This window comes from Silene latifolia, chromosome 4 (assembly GCF_048544455.1).
Source record: "Silene latifolia isolate original U9 population chromosome 4, ASM4854445v1, whole genome shotgun sequence".
NCBI lineage: Eukaryota > Viridiplantae > Streptophyta > Magnoliopsida > Caryophyllales > Caryophyllaceae > Silene > Silene latifolia.
This window is the reverse complement of record NC_133529.1, coordinates 15,915,809-15,933,947: the sequence shown is the minus strand read 5'-3', so window position 1 is coordinate 15,933,947 and position 18,139 is coordinate 15,915,809. Positions and strand designations below refer to the sequence as shown.

General features: G+C 35.3%; 1 protein-coding gene and 2 non-coding genes across 3 annotated transcripts; 1 reads left to right on the top strand and 2 right to left on the bottom strand.

Moving 5' to 3' along the window:
• The first annotated feature begins 6,078 nt into the window (after positions 1-6,078).
• Positions 6,079-9,890, top strand: LOC141653107 (putative sodium/metabolite cotransporter BASS3, chloroplastic). The gene is made up of 5 exons (XM_074460757.1): positions 6,079-6,707; positions 8,266-8,361; positions 8,450-8,756; positions 8,986-9,233; positions 9,347-9,890. Exons 1-5 carry the CDS (start codon positions 6,250-6,252, stop codon positions 9,585-9,587), a joined length of 1,350 nt encoding a protein of 449 aa, XP_074316858.1. The 5' UTR covers positions 6,079-6,249; the 3' UTR covers positions 9,588-9,890.
• A 4,275-nt stretch (positions 9,891-14,165) lies between these two features.
• TRNAS-GCU (transfer RNA serine (anticodon GCU)) lies at positions 14,166-14,247 on the bottom strand. The gene has a single exon. It is a non-coding gene; the product is annotated as a tRNA-Ser (tRNA).
• Positions 14,248-17,817: 3,570 nt separating this feature from the next.
• On the bottom strand, positions 17,818-17,899 carry TRNAS-GCU (transfer RNA serine (anticodon GCU)). The gene has a single exon. It is a non-coding gene; the product is annotated as a tRNA-Ser (tRNA).
• Between the last annotated feature and the right edge of the window lie 240 nt (positions 17,900-18,139).

Genomic DNA, 18,139 nt, shown 5'->3' with positions numbered 1-18,139 from the left:
TCTGCCTCACAATCACATTCTCACTTCTCTCTCTTCCTCCCCACCTTCTCTCTACAACTCCGCAGCCACCACCGAGCACGTTCGCCCCCGCTCACCACCGCCACTGCTCACCACCACTACCTCCTCCTTTATCCTCTTTTCTTACACTCTCACCACCACCACCTCCCCCGGGGCCTCTCTCTCTCACGGACCACTACCACCACGTCCACCCACAAGATCTACTTCCTCTCTCGCATCACGGCCGCGCTCTTCCGCATGCACCTTCTCATCTCTCTCTCTCTCTCTTTTTTTTTTTTTTCAGATTTGTTGTTGGTGGGTCAAGTGTGGGGCTAGTGATGGTGGTGTTGTCGTGGTGGAGGTTGGTGTCAGGCCGCCACCGCCTCCTTGTTTCTTTGTTTTTTTTTGGTGGTTGCTTGGTGTTGGTGTGTCGTTGTCGGCCATGTCCTTTTTTTTTCAGATCTGATTTGCGCATGGTGATGGTTGCTTCCCTTTTTTTTTTTTTTTTTTCATATTGGTGGTGCGTGATGGCGGTGGAGGTATTGTCGGTGTTGGTGGCTGTTGTTGCTGCCGCCTATTTCCTTTCTCTTTTTTTTTTTTTTTTTTTTTTTCAGATCTTTCTCGCCTCTTTCCCTTTTTTTTTTTTTTTTCATAGTGGTGGTGCGTGATGGCGGTTGTCGCAGGGGGACGCCATGGTCGTGGTCGAGGCGGTGGCGGTGGTCTCATGGTCATGGGTTGGGTGGTTGGAGTTGGTGATGTTGGTGGTTATTAAAATAAAGTTTCAAAGACATGTGTTAAAGTTACATTTATATGGACTAAAGTTACTTTTATATGGACTAAAGTTGCGCTTATATGGACTCAAAGTTACGTTGATATGGACTAATTATATTTATTAAGGACATAAATTAAAGTTAACTTTATATGGACTAAAGTTTCACTTTAAAGCATTAAAATTTCACTCGTATATCATTAAAGTTACAGTTAAAAATTAGTTAAATTAAATAAATATTAGTCCCAAGTACATTATTTCATAAAAACAAATTTTTATATTAAAAAATGGTCTAAAAAAATTAAAGTTACACATTTTAGCATTAAAGTTTCAGTCGTAAAACATTAAAGTTATATTCAAAAAATAACAATTTAAAAAAATTATAAACCAGTAAAATTAACTAAATTCAAATTTTTATATTTTATATTGTCTAAAAAATTAAAGTTTCAATTTTTAGCATTAAAGTTTCATTCGTAAAACATTAAAGTTATATTTATAAATTTGTAAAAATAAATAAATTTAACGTTTAATATTAAAAATTAGTTAAAAAAATTAAAGTTTCAATTTTTAGCATTAAAGTTTCATTCGTAAAACATTAAAGTTATATTTATAAATCTGTAAAAATAAATAAATTCAAAGTTTAATATTAAAAATTAGTTAAAAAAAATTAAAGTTTCAATTTTTAGCATTAAAGTTTCATTCGTAGAACATTAAAGTTACATTTATAAATCTGTAAAATTAAATAAATTCAAATTTTAATATTAGAAATTGGCCAAAAAAATTAAAGTTTTAACTTTTAGCATTAAAATTTCATTCATAAAAGTTAAACTTATAATTGTAAAGAATTAAAGTTAAACTAATAAATTAAAGTTTCAGTTATAAAACATTAAAGTTTTCATCTTAGAATTGTAAAATCTCAACCATCAATTTTAGAGATCAATGGCTAGGATTGGGACTTAGTGACTTTCACCATTTTAGGTGACTTTAATTAAAACTTATATATATATATATATATATTATATATATATATAGAGGTGGGATCCGGTGAGAACGATCACTCGGTGAGAACGGTGAGAACGCACTAATATTACAAACTCACTAACAATTCGCGTGTAACCCACACAGCCACACAACAATCAAGGGTCATTATTAAATATGTGGGTAAGTTGTAAAGTTCTCCATCATCGTCATTACCAAATTTGATCAGCCCACCACATCCTGCCAACCATTTCACATTTTTACTCCGACGTCGACGTCACCACCGCCGATCACCAACGCTGCCGGCGACGATTACCAATTTAATCGATGATTACCATTTCACACCTTCCTTTTTTCGCATTCATTAACACCTCCTTCCCCATCTCCTTTTTCACCGATCACGAAGCAGCATCCCGTTGTCAAACACTCCGGCGACTTCGTCCCTATCCCTGACACCTTTTCTCCTCTCCTTATCCCTCTCTCCTCGTCTTCAACCCTGCACACACGCTGACGTATCACCGGTGAAAAGACCAGGCTTTTGTGTTACTCAGAATTAATGTATCTGATTTCTATATTAATGTATCTTAGACCGATTTTAATGTACCTAGTATGTAATTTTGTGTATTTATGATAAAGATACATTAAAATAGTTGTTAGTTACATCAAAATTTAGCATAGATACATTGAAATAGACGGGAAACCAACGATGGGAAGGAGGTGCATAGTTGTGGCCGGGGACTTGTCGTCTGCCGTCTGACGGAGTTTTGCCAATCGTCGGCGTTTCTGGTCAATGTTAGCAGCGACGGTAGGTGATGTGGACATTGAATTGGTAAACAACAGATGGAAAGTTTGCTGCGACACCTACCTCACCTTCGTTGATTTCCCGTCTACATCTTCAGTAATTTATTATGTATCCAACCATTGTTTTAATCTAACAGATACACAAAAATAATTACTAGGTACATAAAAATTGGTATGAGATACGTCAATGTGGAACCCAGATACACTAATTTCCCTTCAAATTTTCCGACAACAGCGGTGGTCCCTCAACTACCACAGTCGATACTCGCCGGCGTGATGTATCCCGTGGCGACGGATTTGATTTGGTCCTCAACTACATTAATAAAGAATAAAGAATACAATGTGCGATCGCTGCACGGGTGATGACGCCGTTGTGCGTGGTGTCGCCGGCGTTCTGGTGGGGTTGCCGACAACGTGGGTGGTGGTGGGACCTCCGACAGTGAGTGTGGTGGTGGTGAGATATTTAATAGGACGGGTGATAGGAATGTGTTGTGTAATGGGCAGTGGAGGATATTTTGATTTAATGAAGTCCCTTAGATTGTTTTTAATCCTATGGTTCATGTTCGTTCTCACCGTTCTCACCGAGTGTTCGTTCTCACCGGATCCTAAATCTATATATATATATATATATAGATAAGATCATCAACTACATACTTAATTTAAAATTTGCTTTGTAGTTTCAAAATTAAATAGGTCACTTGTTTTACAAAATAATAATATGTAGTGACCCATTTAACCGAAATATAAAATTGATCAGTACACCTATCAATATGGGCTAAGTCTTGTTTCAGACGTTTCATTTTCGTATGAAATTAAGACGACGATAAAATGTAAACATTTCCTAATAAAATGTTACTATTAGTTTTTTACTAAACAGTGACAAATTTAGTTATAAGATTTTATCATTAAATGGATACATCCTATTAAAAAATATTGTCATTTTCTAAATTTAAGATAAAACCGTCTTAAGGGAGAAGTACTCATCAATATGACGATTTTAACTAATGAAACCGTAATGATCATTGCAGAAGGGAGGATGATCATAGAATGAACACAAATTCTCATTATAGACGAGAGATATCCGTCTATAGTTATAAATGGACCAAATATTCACCAACTTTAAACATAAGACAAGCAACAACTTGCATTGTCTAAAAATATCACAACTTTAGACCCGATGAATTTCTGCCAACCACCCTCGTTATCGTATGTGGCACTATCATCACCATCAATTCATATCATGGTGCAAAAATGCCAATTAATAAGACTTGTCACTTCGTTTAGAAAAAGGTTGATCTAATATGTGTAATTTGCAATGTCATATACTCTCTCTTATTCGTTATATTCTTCCCTATTTCCTTATTCGGATTATTCAGGTTTTCTTCCCTATTTCCTTTTTTGGGTTGATTTGTGTGATCCAAATTAGATTGCATGTGGGGTAGTGTGTTTTGTGTGGTCCAAATTCACTTTCTTATTTCTTGTGCAAAAAGGAAAGGGGAAGAATATAATAAATAGGAGGGAGTATATTGTACTCCCTCTTATTCTATATTTTCTTCCCTATTTCCTTATTCGGTTATTCGGGTTTTCTTCTCTATTTTCTTTTTTTGGGATGATTTGTGTGGTCCAAATTCAATGATATGTGGGGTAATTTTTTTTTGTGGTCCAAATTCACTTTGTTATTTCTTGCTGTCGGCATTTGTTTGTCCTTCAAAGGTAAGATGCGGATTCTTGCTTAGCGTGATATGATTGATGCAGTTCTATGGGATAGCGAAAATGTAGGGTTTCACTACTTAGTTTCAGTTCATGGTTGTTTGTCTAATTGTGTTATGTGGTTAACCTTGTTGTGGTTGTCTTGATGAGTTGATTCAGTTACGGTATTGAAATGGTGACGATGGTGATGTTGTTGTTATTGGTATTTGATTGTGGAGGCATTGCCGGGAGATGGTCTTCACCCCCACGTTCGCTCCTTGTGGCTCCCGTCACAAGGGGGATGTGCACATTAATGATCTGGGTACGCTCGTTGCGATGAGCGGGGGTTAGGTGGCAAGGCTACGGTTTCCCACTGGCGGTGTTGGTTACCCGTTGCGATGAGAACCATTGGATATTATGTGGTTGGAGTGGTGGAGTTCGGTAATTGTTGGTTTGAGTTTGTACTGTTATGTTGAGTTGCTTTATTCTACTGTTCTTATCCTGTTACTGATTTGTGTAGTGTGGTTGTTGTGTTTCTTCTCTTTGTCTGTGTCTGCGGTGATCCATTTGATATTGCCGGTAAATGGTGAGCAGTGAGGCTTTTCAGGTTGCTATGGTTGCTGTCTCGTTGTAGCTCTTGGGTTGGAGAGGTCGCATGACATAGAGTTGGCTTTGGTCGATAGTAGTTTCACCATATTGTATTTTCTTATAGTTGTCATAGTTTAGTTCTTCTTTTGTTTCCGCTGTAAGTTGTGAAAGATTATTAATAATGGTTCTTTTATTGTCTGTTTGATATACTTACCTCGGGCAACCGAGATGGTAACTCCCTTACTTATTGGGGAAGGTCTTATTAAGCCTCCTTGGTAAGTGGGGGTGTTACACAAACTCCTTCTTCGGAATCACTTCCAACCCTACCCTATCCTATAACAGTTACGAGGAACAAGGATTCGACACATGCAACTATCTCAAATAACGCAAATTCTTATTTCAGACGGGCTTTTTCCCGTCTCAAATAAGACGGACAAAATGTTAACATTTTACGATAAATTGTTGCTATTTTCTGATAAAATGTTACCATCATTTCAGGGTAAAAAGTGACAACTTTAGTTATAACATTTTGTCATTAAATGATTACATTCTTTTAAAAAATGGTGACATTTGGTCCGTCTTATTCAGACCGTCTGAAGCAAGACGGATTGCTCAAATAAATATCACCGCAAAAATGAGAAATAAGAACATACATCGGATGTAGTACCTCAAACTTAATTTGTTATTGAGCTTATGTGTATTTTTTTCTAAAAATTTTAATGTTTATAAGTTACATTTAATTTTTTGCCGTCAAAACTCAAATTTAACTGAGATTATATGTAATGTTTTTGAGTTATATTGTTATTTTCTGAGCTTAATGTTTAAATGAATAAAGTCAAAAACTTTATAATAAAATTTAAAAAACTTTAAAACAAAACTCAAAAAGCTTATTATAATGCTCAAAAACTACAAAGTTGGTGGTTGTATATCAGATGTATAATACATTTACTGTGCAAAAATACGACGGGTTTAAAAACTATTACTCCCTCCAAATTTTAATGTTCTTCCAATTTTATTAAAATACTATTCCCATATAATAAAGAAATGAGAAAAACTTATATATTTGGAGGGAGTATTTAAGAAGGTAATATACTCCTAATTTAAAAACAAATATTGATCGTCAATCATCCTAAACCGTCCACTTGTCCAAACAGAAATTCTTCAACAAATCAAAATCTTGAAACACAAACAACAATGTTACTATCAAGTACTCCGTACTAGTTATGAACATTCAACAATTCAACACCTCTTTTCTCAATTTTAGCCCTTTGTCTTCTTTAACCTTATCGTTATCACCATCCCCACTCTTCCTCAAAATCCCCCATTATTAAACCTTCCAAAAATCTCATCAACACAATTTAAATTCACATTTCCTAATTTATAATTAACAATAAATTTAATAAAATTTACTTAAATCATATATTCATATGGCAATAATACAATCATCATCATGTTTTAATCCCTTAATTACTTCATATAATCATCACCCACCAAAACCCTACCTTTCTAATTACAATCAACTATCTAATTCCCATCTAAATCATACCAAATTAAGTTTAAACATAAAAAGAAATCAACTTTTTGTTAATAAATCATCTGGGCACTTGAAATTTTTGAATTTTAAAGGTTTAAGAAGTAGAAAAAATGGTGGATTATCAATATCTATGTGTTCAACGACGCCGTTTATAGGGTTTGGAGGTAAAGTTGGGTTTCCTAAAAGAGAAGGGAATGTTTCTTTATTGTCATTTGGTGGCGGTGATAGTAGTAATCAAGTCTCTGGTGATGATTCCAATGGTGGTTCTTCTCAAGTTTTGTCTGCAATGCTTCCTTTTGTTGTTGTCGCCACTGCTGTAGCCGCCTTGTCGCAACCGTCCACATTTACTTGGTAGTAATTGGTACCTCCTTAATTTTAAAATAGTTTACTTTTTTAGTTGACGGGTTTTGGACCCGTTCCTAGTTAGTTAGTCTTGTATGAGACCGTTGTATAGTATATCTAGACTTACTTGTTACCTAAACTACTCTTTTAGTTTACGAGTTTTAGACCCTAGTTGGTTAGTCTTGTGTGAGACCGATGTATGTCCAGACTTGGTACCTAAATTACCTTTTTAGTTAACGGGTTTTGGATCCCAGTTAGTTAGTCTTGTGTGAGACCATTGTACGTAGTAATAAATGAGTATTTAACCAATAAAATGACCATCTCACCTTATAAGACGATCTTAATTTAAAATTTGTACTGTTGGTGTACTAGTTCACAATTTCACATGGGAGAAGGGTGGTTGCCTGGTTGAGGTCATGAGGTGGGGGCTTGAGTGATATATGCATTAATTAGTGGGTGCACTCTTGTTGAATGTGATTGCAATTGATTTATTTACTTTAGTTTTTTAAGAATTTAGCTTTATTTCTTTATGATTGTTTCTTTTAAAGTAATGTTTTCAGCTGTTTTCTGATGACATCATTAGAAATATTAGAATTTAAAGTAGTGTCAGTAAATTTAGTATGGATCATGAAGTTGTAGCTTTTATGTTGAATGTTCAATGATGACATAAGGACATATATTAGAATATATTTGACTGAAGTGGTGCAAGTCTGTAAGGGTTGTTTTTAATAAATGCAGTCCACACATTCTGAAAAAGATTGTTTATTTCCATTCTGAATATGTCATCTAATAATAGTCTTCTATAGCTCTTTTAATATACTTCAACTCTTCAAGTGCATAATGTCCCCTGTTGATTGTCATAAGCTAACAGATTGATAAATGTTGGTCTTTGTTTTAAAAGTCGGTAGGAGTATAGCGTGATGTGAACCCGTGGTGATGTACTTATGCGGATCTAAGTGCAAGGTGAAGGCACACACCTCATGCACTGATTTCAGAATAGAATGTTGTGTAATGATACATTTTTTGTATTTAAAATTATAAGAGAGTTAACATGCAAAGAAATCATAGTAGCGAGCCTACTATGTTATGGCTTAGGCAAAAGTGGGCTTAAATCGCACAGTCGCACGGAGGCATTTTGCCAGTCACATTGAGCCCCGTGCTTAAGATCGTCTATGGCATGTATTTTTAAATTAAGTTGTTAGTTCTGAGTTGCGACTGCTGAGTGATACGATGAATAAATGGAGCAAATTTTTTTTGTTGGCTGAAAAAAAGGAGATCCTAAGACTTTTGGTGTGATGCTGTCTTCAGACTTCAGTAATGGATATATGTAGGTGGACATTTGGAATCATCCAGTTTTAAAGTTACAATGCTTGGCTTTGTCTGAACTCTGAATAAAATGTCTACTTCATGCTTAGTCGATAGAAAATGAAAACTCAAGATGGAGGAGATGACCCGAGCTTTTAGTTTGTGACATACTGGAAAGTTCGCTTCTTTGATTTTTAACTAGGAAAGATATATAACAGATTAACAGGATATCAATGTTGACTATTTTTCTTACTTTATTTAGGGTATCGAAAGAACTTTATGCCCCTGCACTTGGTGGGATCATGCTATCTATTGGCATCAGATTATCCATCGATGATTTTGCGCTAGCAGTTCAAAGGTATTTGACGCTCTCACTTCTTTTAGGTTTAGTAAAATCCTCGAGTTTTTGGACCGTAACTTATACCCTTGAATTTGAGTATCTTCAGGCCTTTGCCTCTTTCTCTTGGACTTGTTGCCCAATATGTGTTAAAACCAGCTCTTGGAGTATTAGTTGCCCAAGCATTTGGATTGCCTCCAATGTTCTATGCCGGATTTATCCTCACAGCTTGTGTAGCGGGTGCTCAGCTATCAAGTTACGCCAGCTTCTTGAGCAAAGGCGATGTGGCTTTGAGCATTTTGTTGACCAGCTCCTCCACCATTGCATCTGTTGTTGTTACTCCCCTTTTGACCCGCCTTCTTATTGGATCAGTTGTTCCTGTTGATGCTATTGCCATGTCTAAGTCAATATTGCAGGTACCGACATTTCCATAAATTACTCTACTCCTCTTCTGTGAATCTTGTATGAGACGCCCTCACACGTGAGACCAACTGTTTTCTGTATTCGTCATTTAATTATAGGGTTAAGGGGTTGATCTTACATGTAAGACTGTCTCATAAGTTAACTGTTCTTGTTTAGAAGCTTTTCCGTTGATTTATTGGTATGGCTCAATTAACTTGATTTTAGGTGGATGCTTTTTCTTAGGTGGTTCTTGTACCAGTTAGCGTTGGGCTAATTCTGAATACTTATGCCAAACCAATCGTCAAAATTCTCCAACCAGTGATGCCAGTTGTAGCTATGATTTGTACATCATTGTGTATTGGCAGTCCCCTAGCAATTAATCGCGGTCAGATTTTATCCATCGAGGGTCTTCGATTGATTACCCCTGTGTTGGCATTTCACGCATCTGCTTTTGTATTAGGGTATTGGCTCTCCAAACTTCCAGGTGTCCGGTAAGTATCCGCTCAATTCCATGCAATATTCCAAACATCGCCACAAAATCTTGTTATGGATTTTCAGTTACTTTTGGTTCTCTCATGACCTGTACCGCTCAATATTATTGCAGGCAGGAAGAAGAAGTGAGCAGGACGCTCTCATTATGCACCGGAATGCAGAGCTCAACATTAGCCGGACTCCTTGCCACTCAGTTTCTGGGAAGCAGCCAAGCCGTACCATCAGCATGTTCCGTGGTGGCTATGGCTATAATGGGCCTAAGTCTCGCCTCGTTTTGGGGTAATGGCCTACGGATCAGAGATCTCTGCGGCCCAATGTTTCCCTCTTTTGGGTCCATAGTTGAGGCTTCATGATGCCATTCTTCTAAATTTCACCGCATTCAACCCGTGATGAATGGCTCCGGAATAGCCTAGAGCTCCCGTTGACAGGCGCCGGATTATGAACAGTTGGGTGTGGTATAGAATAGTATAGCTAGGTCAGGTTCTAACATAAAAGTTTTGTCTATTTTATTGGCTGGTATAGTTATTTGATTAATCTGTTGCTGTATAAAACAGAAACTCTGTACTTGTGTAGTCACTACAGAATGTCAATTTACTGAATTATCCAAAAAGAATCGAAAACGAGAAGTGATGAAGCAAGTAATTTTTGTAGAATACTCCCTCCATTTTTAATATGTTCTGCTTTTTCGAGGCGAGCCTTTTACTTTAATATTTACAAAAATATGTTAGGTAAAAATTATAAAAATTATACCATTAAATTCCTTATGAAAAACTCTTTCATATGAGTATACATATCACTATATTTAAGCAAATAATTTGAGAGATGTTAAAGAGAGAAGTGTGTGTCTCGAAATGTGAAAAAGTCATATATAAAAAAATAGAGGGAGTACCAAGTTAAGAGTTGGTATATTTTTTTTTCCGTTTTATCAAGGAATATCTTAAATGAGCAATATACCCTTCCAACATTAGGTCTGAGGTTTGATTCTCCCCATCCCCATTTATTCTAACTGTACCCATTCGTGCCTTGTTTCATGTCCCATTATTTTATCCCGGAAACACATCATCAACTTGATATAAATTACCATTACCATCATTTTTATTATTTGACTAGTTGAGATCCCGTGCTAAAGCACGACATTTTAGAGGATTCTATATATTGAGTTTGAGAAAATTAAAAATATTTATATAAATGAGTTGTACTTATAATAGAATGTTGTAATGTATCGATTAAAATAATGGTAGTTTATTAATATGGAATAACGTAATCTAATATAGACTTAGTACTTTGTTATTGAATTGATAGGAAAATTTATAGATGACTTAATTTTTCAGTTGTAGTTGTAGGAGGATTATAGGGGTAGAAGGGTGATAGGATTGAGTTAAATACGAAATAAAAGTAAAGCGTATAGTGACCTATAACAGAAATAGATGTAAAAAGTATACGGCGCATCTAGAATTGGCCTTTTATTTGGCCCAAAAAGATTACGATTAGGGTATTTTATGGAGAAATTATAGTACATAAATGAATCGAAATAAGTATGTTAATTAGGAATGTATTTTTGTATAATATTTTAGGAAGATGTTTAATCTTTTTATGATATCAGTCAGTAAGTTATCTTTTTGATTTAGTCTTATGCTTAATCTTGTGGTTTTTATATTAAAATATGGGTTTTTTGTCGAAAACTACCTTATATTTAGGGGTATTTGTAAAAAGACTACCTTGTATTATTTTTCTTGTATTATACTACCTTTGTTTTGTCCTTTTTTGCTCAAAAACTACCTATGCTGAAACTATGACGAGATTTGGTCTATTTAACGACATTAACTTATCTCACATGACTCTGTCTACATCTAACAACAATAATCAACTACGTCCAAACCACAATTTAACTTCATGTAAGCAAAATTTATATTTTCACATTGAGTTTTTTTTTGTCAAAAACTACCTAAATTTTATATCATTTTCGTAAATACTACCTAAAGTTTTTAATTTTGCGACAAACTACCTAAATTTTCTTGACTTTTGTCGGACACTACCAAATTGAAAAATCTGATCAAATTAGACAAAATTCTAACTCGAAAACATTATTTTTGGCATTGAACATGCATTATTTACTATACTTAACCACCGCCAACTGTTTTGATTAGCTACTAACACATTTATTTCAATTTGTTTTACTACAGTACAATTTTGACTAGTTTGGCCGAGATTGTGTCTAATTTGGACAAATTATGATTAATTCGATTGGCATTTTGACTTATTTGTCGGAATTTTAGTTAATTTCGAAAAAAAATTGTCGAATTTGCTCATTAATTTCAATTTGGTAGTTTTCGACAAAAGTAAAAAAAAATATTAGGTAGTTTCTTGCAAAAGTATAAACTTTAGGTAATATTTATGAAAATGAGGTAAATATTAGGTAGTTTTTGACAAAAAACTCTTTCACATTTCAATAATAACTACGAACATCTACTAAAGCTAAGCATAAGTACATCATGACTTCCCAAAATCGGGCCTAAGCAAGATTAAAGCATAAAAGAGTCATGTATGATAGGTTACAGCCAGGAATTAGAGCAAGTTTGTCTAGACTCTTAGCGTAGGTAGTTATTGACCAAAAATAAAGAAAACAAAGGTAGTTGAAAACAAAAAAAATAATATAAGGTAGTTTTTTTACAAATACCCATAAATATAAAGTAGTTTTCGACAAAAAACCCTTAAAATATCAATATGTTATTTTATTTAATTTCGTATTTTACTTTATGTTTTTTAATTTATTTTCAGGTTTTTTATGAAGATTGAGGTGTGAATGCGTTATTAAATAGGAAGTTAATTGAATGCAAGAATATTTTATTAAATATGGGATAAAGTTGTGGAATCTTTCTTGCCAAATATTTTATTTGTGGTAAAGATTGAGCCAATAATTATGGAGCCCAACGTGTAAATTTTTTTTAATCTCTCATTAACCCACTAAAGTATTGAATTGTACTCTTGAGTTAAGATGATAAAAAAAAATAGGGAAATTCTACGGTGTACCCCTGTATTTTTTTAAATTCTACCATATACCCCTCCGTTTTTAAAATCATCACATATACCCCTGAACTCTTTTACTTATTCCACAACATAACCGAAGTCGTTTCTCCGTTAAGTTTTCAATTAATTGCTCACGTTTTCCGTCAATCGGTATGATTATTGCCACCTTCATCTTCTTTATCTACACTATTCATCTTCTTAACTCACTATCTCATTTTTATTCTTCTTCACCCATTATCTTCATACTTTTCACCCACCAATTTCATCTCCTACCTTCCATTCATATCCCCTTTCTCTAAGAAGAAAACAAAGTAATACAAACAACAATTTTTTTAGACATACTAGTGAATTAAAAAATCCAAAATCCCGCCTCCTTTCAAAATATCATTTACTTGTATATGTTATTCAAATATTCAATTTGCTCAAAAGCACAAAAACTGGCAATTTTCTTTCTCAAATTCCCTGATTCTTTGACACAAAACCCTAATGTTTGATATAAGATCGAATGAAATATTTGGTTTTAATTACAATTAGACTCGTGAAAGTTTCTTAGTTGGGGTGAGACATAGGATGAGCATGGGTTATGCATAAGGAATTAATGAGCATAATGGAGCAGGTCGAAATCTTGGTGGCTCTTGAGTTGTTGGATGGTGCAGGGCATTAATGTTATAGTGTAGGAAAATTTGAAAAGTTTGGTAAATATGATGTAAAGGTGTTGAAAATGAGTGAAAAAGATGAAGATAGTGGGTAAAAAAGATGAAGATCTTGAGTAAAGAAGACTAATAGAAGCAATTAACGGAAAATTTGACGGAAGATTCAATAATGGTCTCGGTTGAGAATGAACTAAAGACTTCAGGGGTATATCTGATGATTTGAGATAATGAGGGGTACACCATAGAAACTGGATAAATAGAGGGGTACACCATAGAATTTCCCAAAAAAATAGGTCCACTTACAGACATAAGTACTTAGGCGGGAAAACAATTGTGTTTTCTTTATTCTTTTAGTTTTAGAGGGATGAATGGTTGTCACAAGATATTAAGATAGTAGGACCTGAGACGGGAACAAAAGCGGGATAAATGATCTCAAATCGGCAGAGCAGCATGTTCAAGCTGCTTAGTTCACATGTTAAGCAAAGTTAATACTCTGTAACTTCTTAGTCCCAAGAACTTCACGTTAATCTCGGTGTGGAAACACGTTTAATTTCAACAAGAAATTCAGTTACTTCATATGAAGTACACAAAATGGCATGTAATCCCTCCAAACATGATAAAAAGCATGCACTCTATCAACTATATATAGGAGTATTACCATTGTCATTAGCACATTCGAATAACCCGAAACACAATCAAGTGAACTAAGAAAAAAAAAACAAGTATAAGGAGAAGATGGAGGTTAAGGGAAAGAATGTAGGGAGCTTAATGATCGTGTTAATTGTAGTCGGAATGCTAACGATCCAAGGAGTAGATGGGCAAGGGTTGATGATATGTAATATACCGGCACAAAAGTTTATGGTTTGTTGGCCTGCGTTAAAGAAGCCAAACCCACCACCTCCGACTCAAGATTGCTGCAGCATTATTAAGAGTGGTGATGAGAAGTGTTTGTGTTCTTACGCTTCGTCGCCTCTTTTGCCTCAATTTGGGATTGATCATGAACTTTTCTTGGCTATTTTTGGCAAATGTGGCCTCCCTAATTGTAATTCAGCTGATTAATAACAGCTTGATAATGGCTTGTACTTGATCTTGGAATAAAGTAATTTTTGTTTTTTAAGATGTTACTCCTTTATGCCGTGATTGATATATACGTCTACTCGCTTGATATCGTTGTTTCCGTTACTATGGTTCAATTATTTGAAACTGCTGAGAAACGCAAAATTCAGAAAGTAAAAAAATTAAAGAAAAAATCGTCGCCTGAGAGATTCGAACTCTCGCGGGGAAACCCCATGTACTTAGCAGGCACACGCCTTAACCACTCGGCCAAAGCGACTTTGTTGATGGAATATGCGATTTATGCTTTATTATATACTCCATACGTTGTTGCGTTTAAGAGCTCAACCAAGTTTTTACACTTTTTTTTTGTGCACTGGTTTATATATTTTATTCCTGAACGTATTAGTTACATTTTTAATTGCTAGTAAAATGGGCAAAAAAATCACTTTTCTTTGATCGAAATATGATTAGGCAAATGATTAAGTGAACGATGCCTTTTTTTTTTAAATCGTCACATTGGTGATAATTAAGGTTACCTCTAGAGTGCATACATTATTAAATTGAATGTAACATTGAGCCATGGAGAATGGAGTGTAACAAATTACATAATCACCTTGTTGAGTCCGTTACTAGGAACATAATCAGGACTCAAATGGTCTTGATATTGTAACAAATTACATAGTTCAACTCATTCAAACACTCGGCCTCGTGGGTAGACTCATCAAACGGATCATATATTCACGAAATTAGATACTTCTTGTGAGTCCTTGTGACTACTCCGTATTTGTTAAGATTATGTACCATGCGGCATGCCCTGATGCCTACAGGCAAAACACAATCAAACTGAAATTTGATAGAAATTGGTGTAGCCTAATTGAGTCTAGAGTTCAAACTCGTGTAAATGAAGCAATGTTAAAACTCATAAATACGGTGAGAAATTCAACACCTACCTTATAGTCCTACCCAACTCAAATCAAACTAAACCAACACTTCCAATTAAACTGAAATTGCCAAAATAATAACATTAACATTAACATATTGATGAAATGTGACATTCATTCATTCATTCATTCATTCACATAAACTTGCAATCACAAAGTCACACACCAAAACATAACTCAACAACAACAACAACAAAATAATACAATTGCTATTCTTTCACCAACTACCATGTCTTTTTTTGTGAGAAAAGCGGTGATTTTACATTGTTTTATCGTAAAACCGTCTCCCAGGAGACCTACTCCAAGAACATAACCAGTTAACCGCGAGTTCGATAAATGATACGACCTCTAGTAGAATCATAACGACTAACTTCAATCTTAACCCTATCACCAGGCAAAATCCGAATGGACCCACGCCGCATCTTCCCAGAAACATAACCCAAAATCACATCACCATTATCACAATTAACCCAAAACATACCATTAGGAAGTGATTCAGAAATAGTACCCTCATGTACCCATTTTTGTTCTTTGTTATTCGTTGATGATGAAGAAGTGTTGGAAAATGAACTATGTATAGGTTTTAGTAAAAGGGTTTTTGGGTAATTGTTTATTAAAGTGGAATTAGATGGAAATTTGGAAGAAGATAAAGGATTATTGTGGTGAAATTTGGTGATTATTGATGGAAGATTAAGAACAAGATAGGATGATTGTTGGGTGTTCATTTGTGTCCCCATTTTTTCCCCTTTCTTTGTTTCTTCACTCTTTCTTTTTGAGGTGGTGAGGATTTTCTGTGTGTGTAATTGTGGATATTGGAAAAGGGTTTTGGGTATTTGTGTGGGTTTGGGTTATGTTTGTCTATTTGGGCTTTTCAGGTGATAGATGAGAGGGAGATTATGCCATTATGGGCTTCAAGTAGACCTGGTAAAATTGACCGGGCCAGCGCTCGAATTCAAGATCTGAGTTTAACTTGAATTTGAATTGAATTGACCTAATATAATCGATCCGAATGTTTATTGTTACCATTGATTATTATCCATGAATAATTTGATAATAGTTGATACAGACCCGAAATGACCCGGCCTAATCTAAACCCAAATCGAAATTTGCAAACTCGAAATTGACCTACCCGAATTGTCCAACTCAAACCTGATCCGGTTGACCCGTTTATCAATTCTAGGCTCCAGAGCTCAACTCAACCATAGATTGAATTGTGACATTGGAGAAACACCAACCCTCTTTAAGATCGTTCTATGACAACATAAAACGAATCTAAAACAAAAATAGCCAAAACGCAACATTTAACACCTTTGCTTTGTTTTGACAACTTACCCCCTAACCAAACTCATACCACACCACGTGTTTGTTTGATGAAAATAAAGGTTTCATACCTATACCTTAAACCCATGAGATATGAGTTTCTCATACCCAGGGAGGGGGTGGGTATGAGTAGACCTGGCAAAATCAACCCGACCCGGTTGACCCGACCCGAAAAAGATGACCCGAGACCCGAAATTGACCCGAATTGCTGAACCCGAATGACACCCGAAGCCCGAAGTGACCCGACCCGACCCAAAAATGACCCGAGCTTTCATGGACCCGTAACAAACCCGACCCGAAATGACCAATCTAAAACCACTCAACCCGAAAATGACCCGACAAAATATAACTTTAATTGACCCTAATAGACTTGAAATGCCTCTCTTCTCTTAATCTTTGACCCGAAAATGGCCCGACCCGTTTGACCCGAAACACACCCGACCAACAAACCCGAAATAGACCCGTAACCCGAAATGAACTGACCCGATCCGAACTAACCCGAAAATTTGAGAAACCTGAAATGACCCGACCCAAAGTGGCCCGGCCCGAAGCCGACCCGGTTGACCCGTTTGCCAGGTCTAGGTATGAGATTGATACTCATGGTATAAAATTAAAAATAACAAAAAGTGAAAATAATAATTATGTCATATTGTAAAAAAAATATTTTATATTTATTTGATTAAATTTTATCTACATGATTTAATAGTGTATTAAAAATTATTATTAAAAATATTGTATTTTGAATTTTTTTTCCTTTGATTGATTTCTAACCCCATACCACCCAAATTGAAATAAACACAAGTATGAGCTATCAAGTTACAACCCGATACCACCCAGATATGATTTTTGATTCCAAACCTATACCCACGCGCGGACCAAACGCCCCTTTTAACCTTTAAATAGGCCTAACATTTTTGGATATTGTATATGCATGTGGGGCCTTACATATGCTTGTAACTCTTATGCGTCAATATTTGTAGAGAAATGTATTCTATCAATTATTTTGTACTATTATACATTTTACGTGTGATGTATTGTATCATATAGTGTGACTACTATACATTTTATTAATATTTATTATCAAATTTTAACTATAAATGTATTTAATATTTAAGAATTGTAGACTACAACATTAAATTTAAAAAGTTACGTAATTTTTAACACTTAACAATAATCATTAATTTTTACTTCTTTTTTTTGAATTTTTTTTACCTCTTAATACAACAACAACATTAAAGCCTTAATTCCTTCCAAAATGATTTGCGATCGGCTGACATAAATCATCCCTTAAAAGTTAAAACCGTCCATGGGTGTACCTTCGACAAAATTCACAAATTCTTGTTTGTGACGGCACATATCCGTCACTCTTGAGTGACGGATACCATTTTACCTCACAAAGTGCCCACTTTTTCTCTCTCTGCAACACTATTCATGTGATGCTCTTTCTCCACTAACCCATTTTGTTACCATTTTATCTCACAAAATATCCGCCACAAATGGTAACCCGTCACAAGGGAGACCAATTGGACAAAATTTAGGAAGTCTTGTACAAGTTGAATAGTTGATAGGGAAAAAATAACAAAAAACGTCGCCTGTGAGATTCGAACTCACGCGGGGAAACCCCATAAACTTAGCAGGCCCACGCCTTAACCACTCGGCCAAAGCGACTTTGTTGCGTCAGAGTGCGACTTGTGAGTAGTTATACGAAATACAGGACTTTGTTGTGTCAAAGTGCGACCGATGGGCCGCCATTTTCCCTATGTGGTTGTAGATTACTATTCTCGTTGAGCAACTGACCCTCCTCGTCCTTCGGTCAGGGTCGGTCAGGGCCGGTCTTTGCCAGCATGACCCATCTCTGCTCCTTGAAAAAAAAAAAACAAACAAAAGGAAACAAGGTTGGTTTATGCT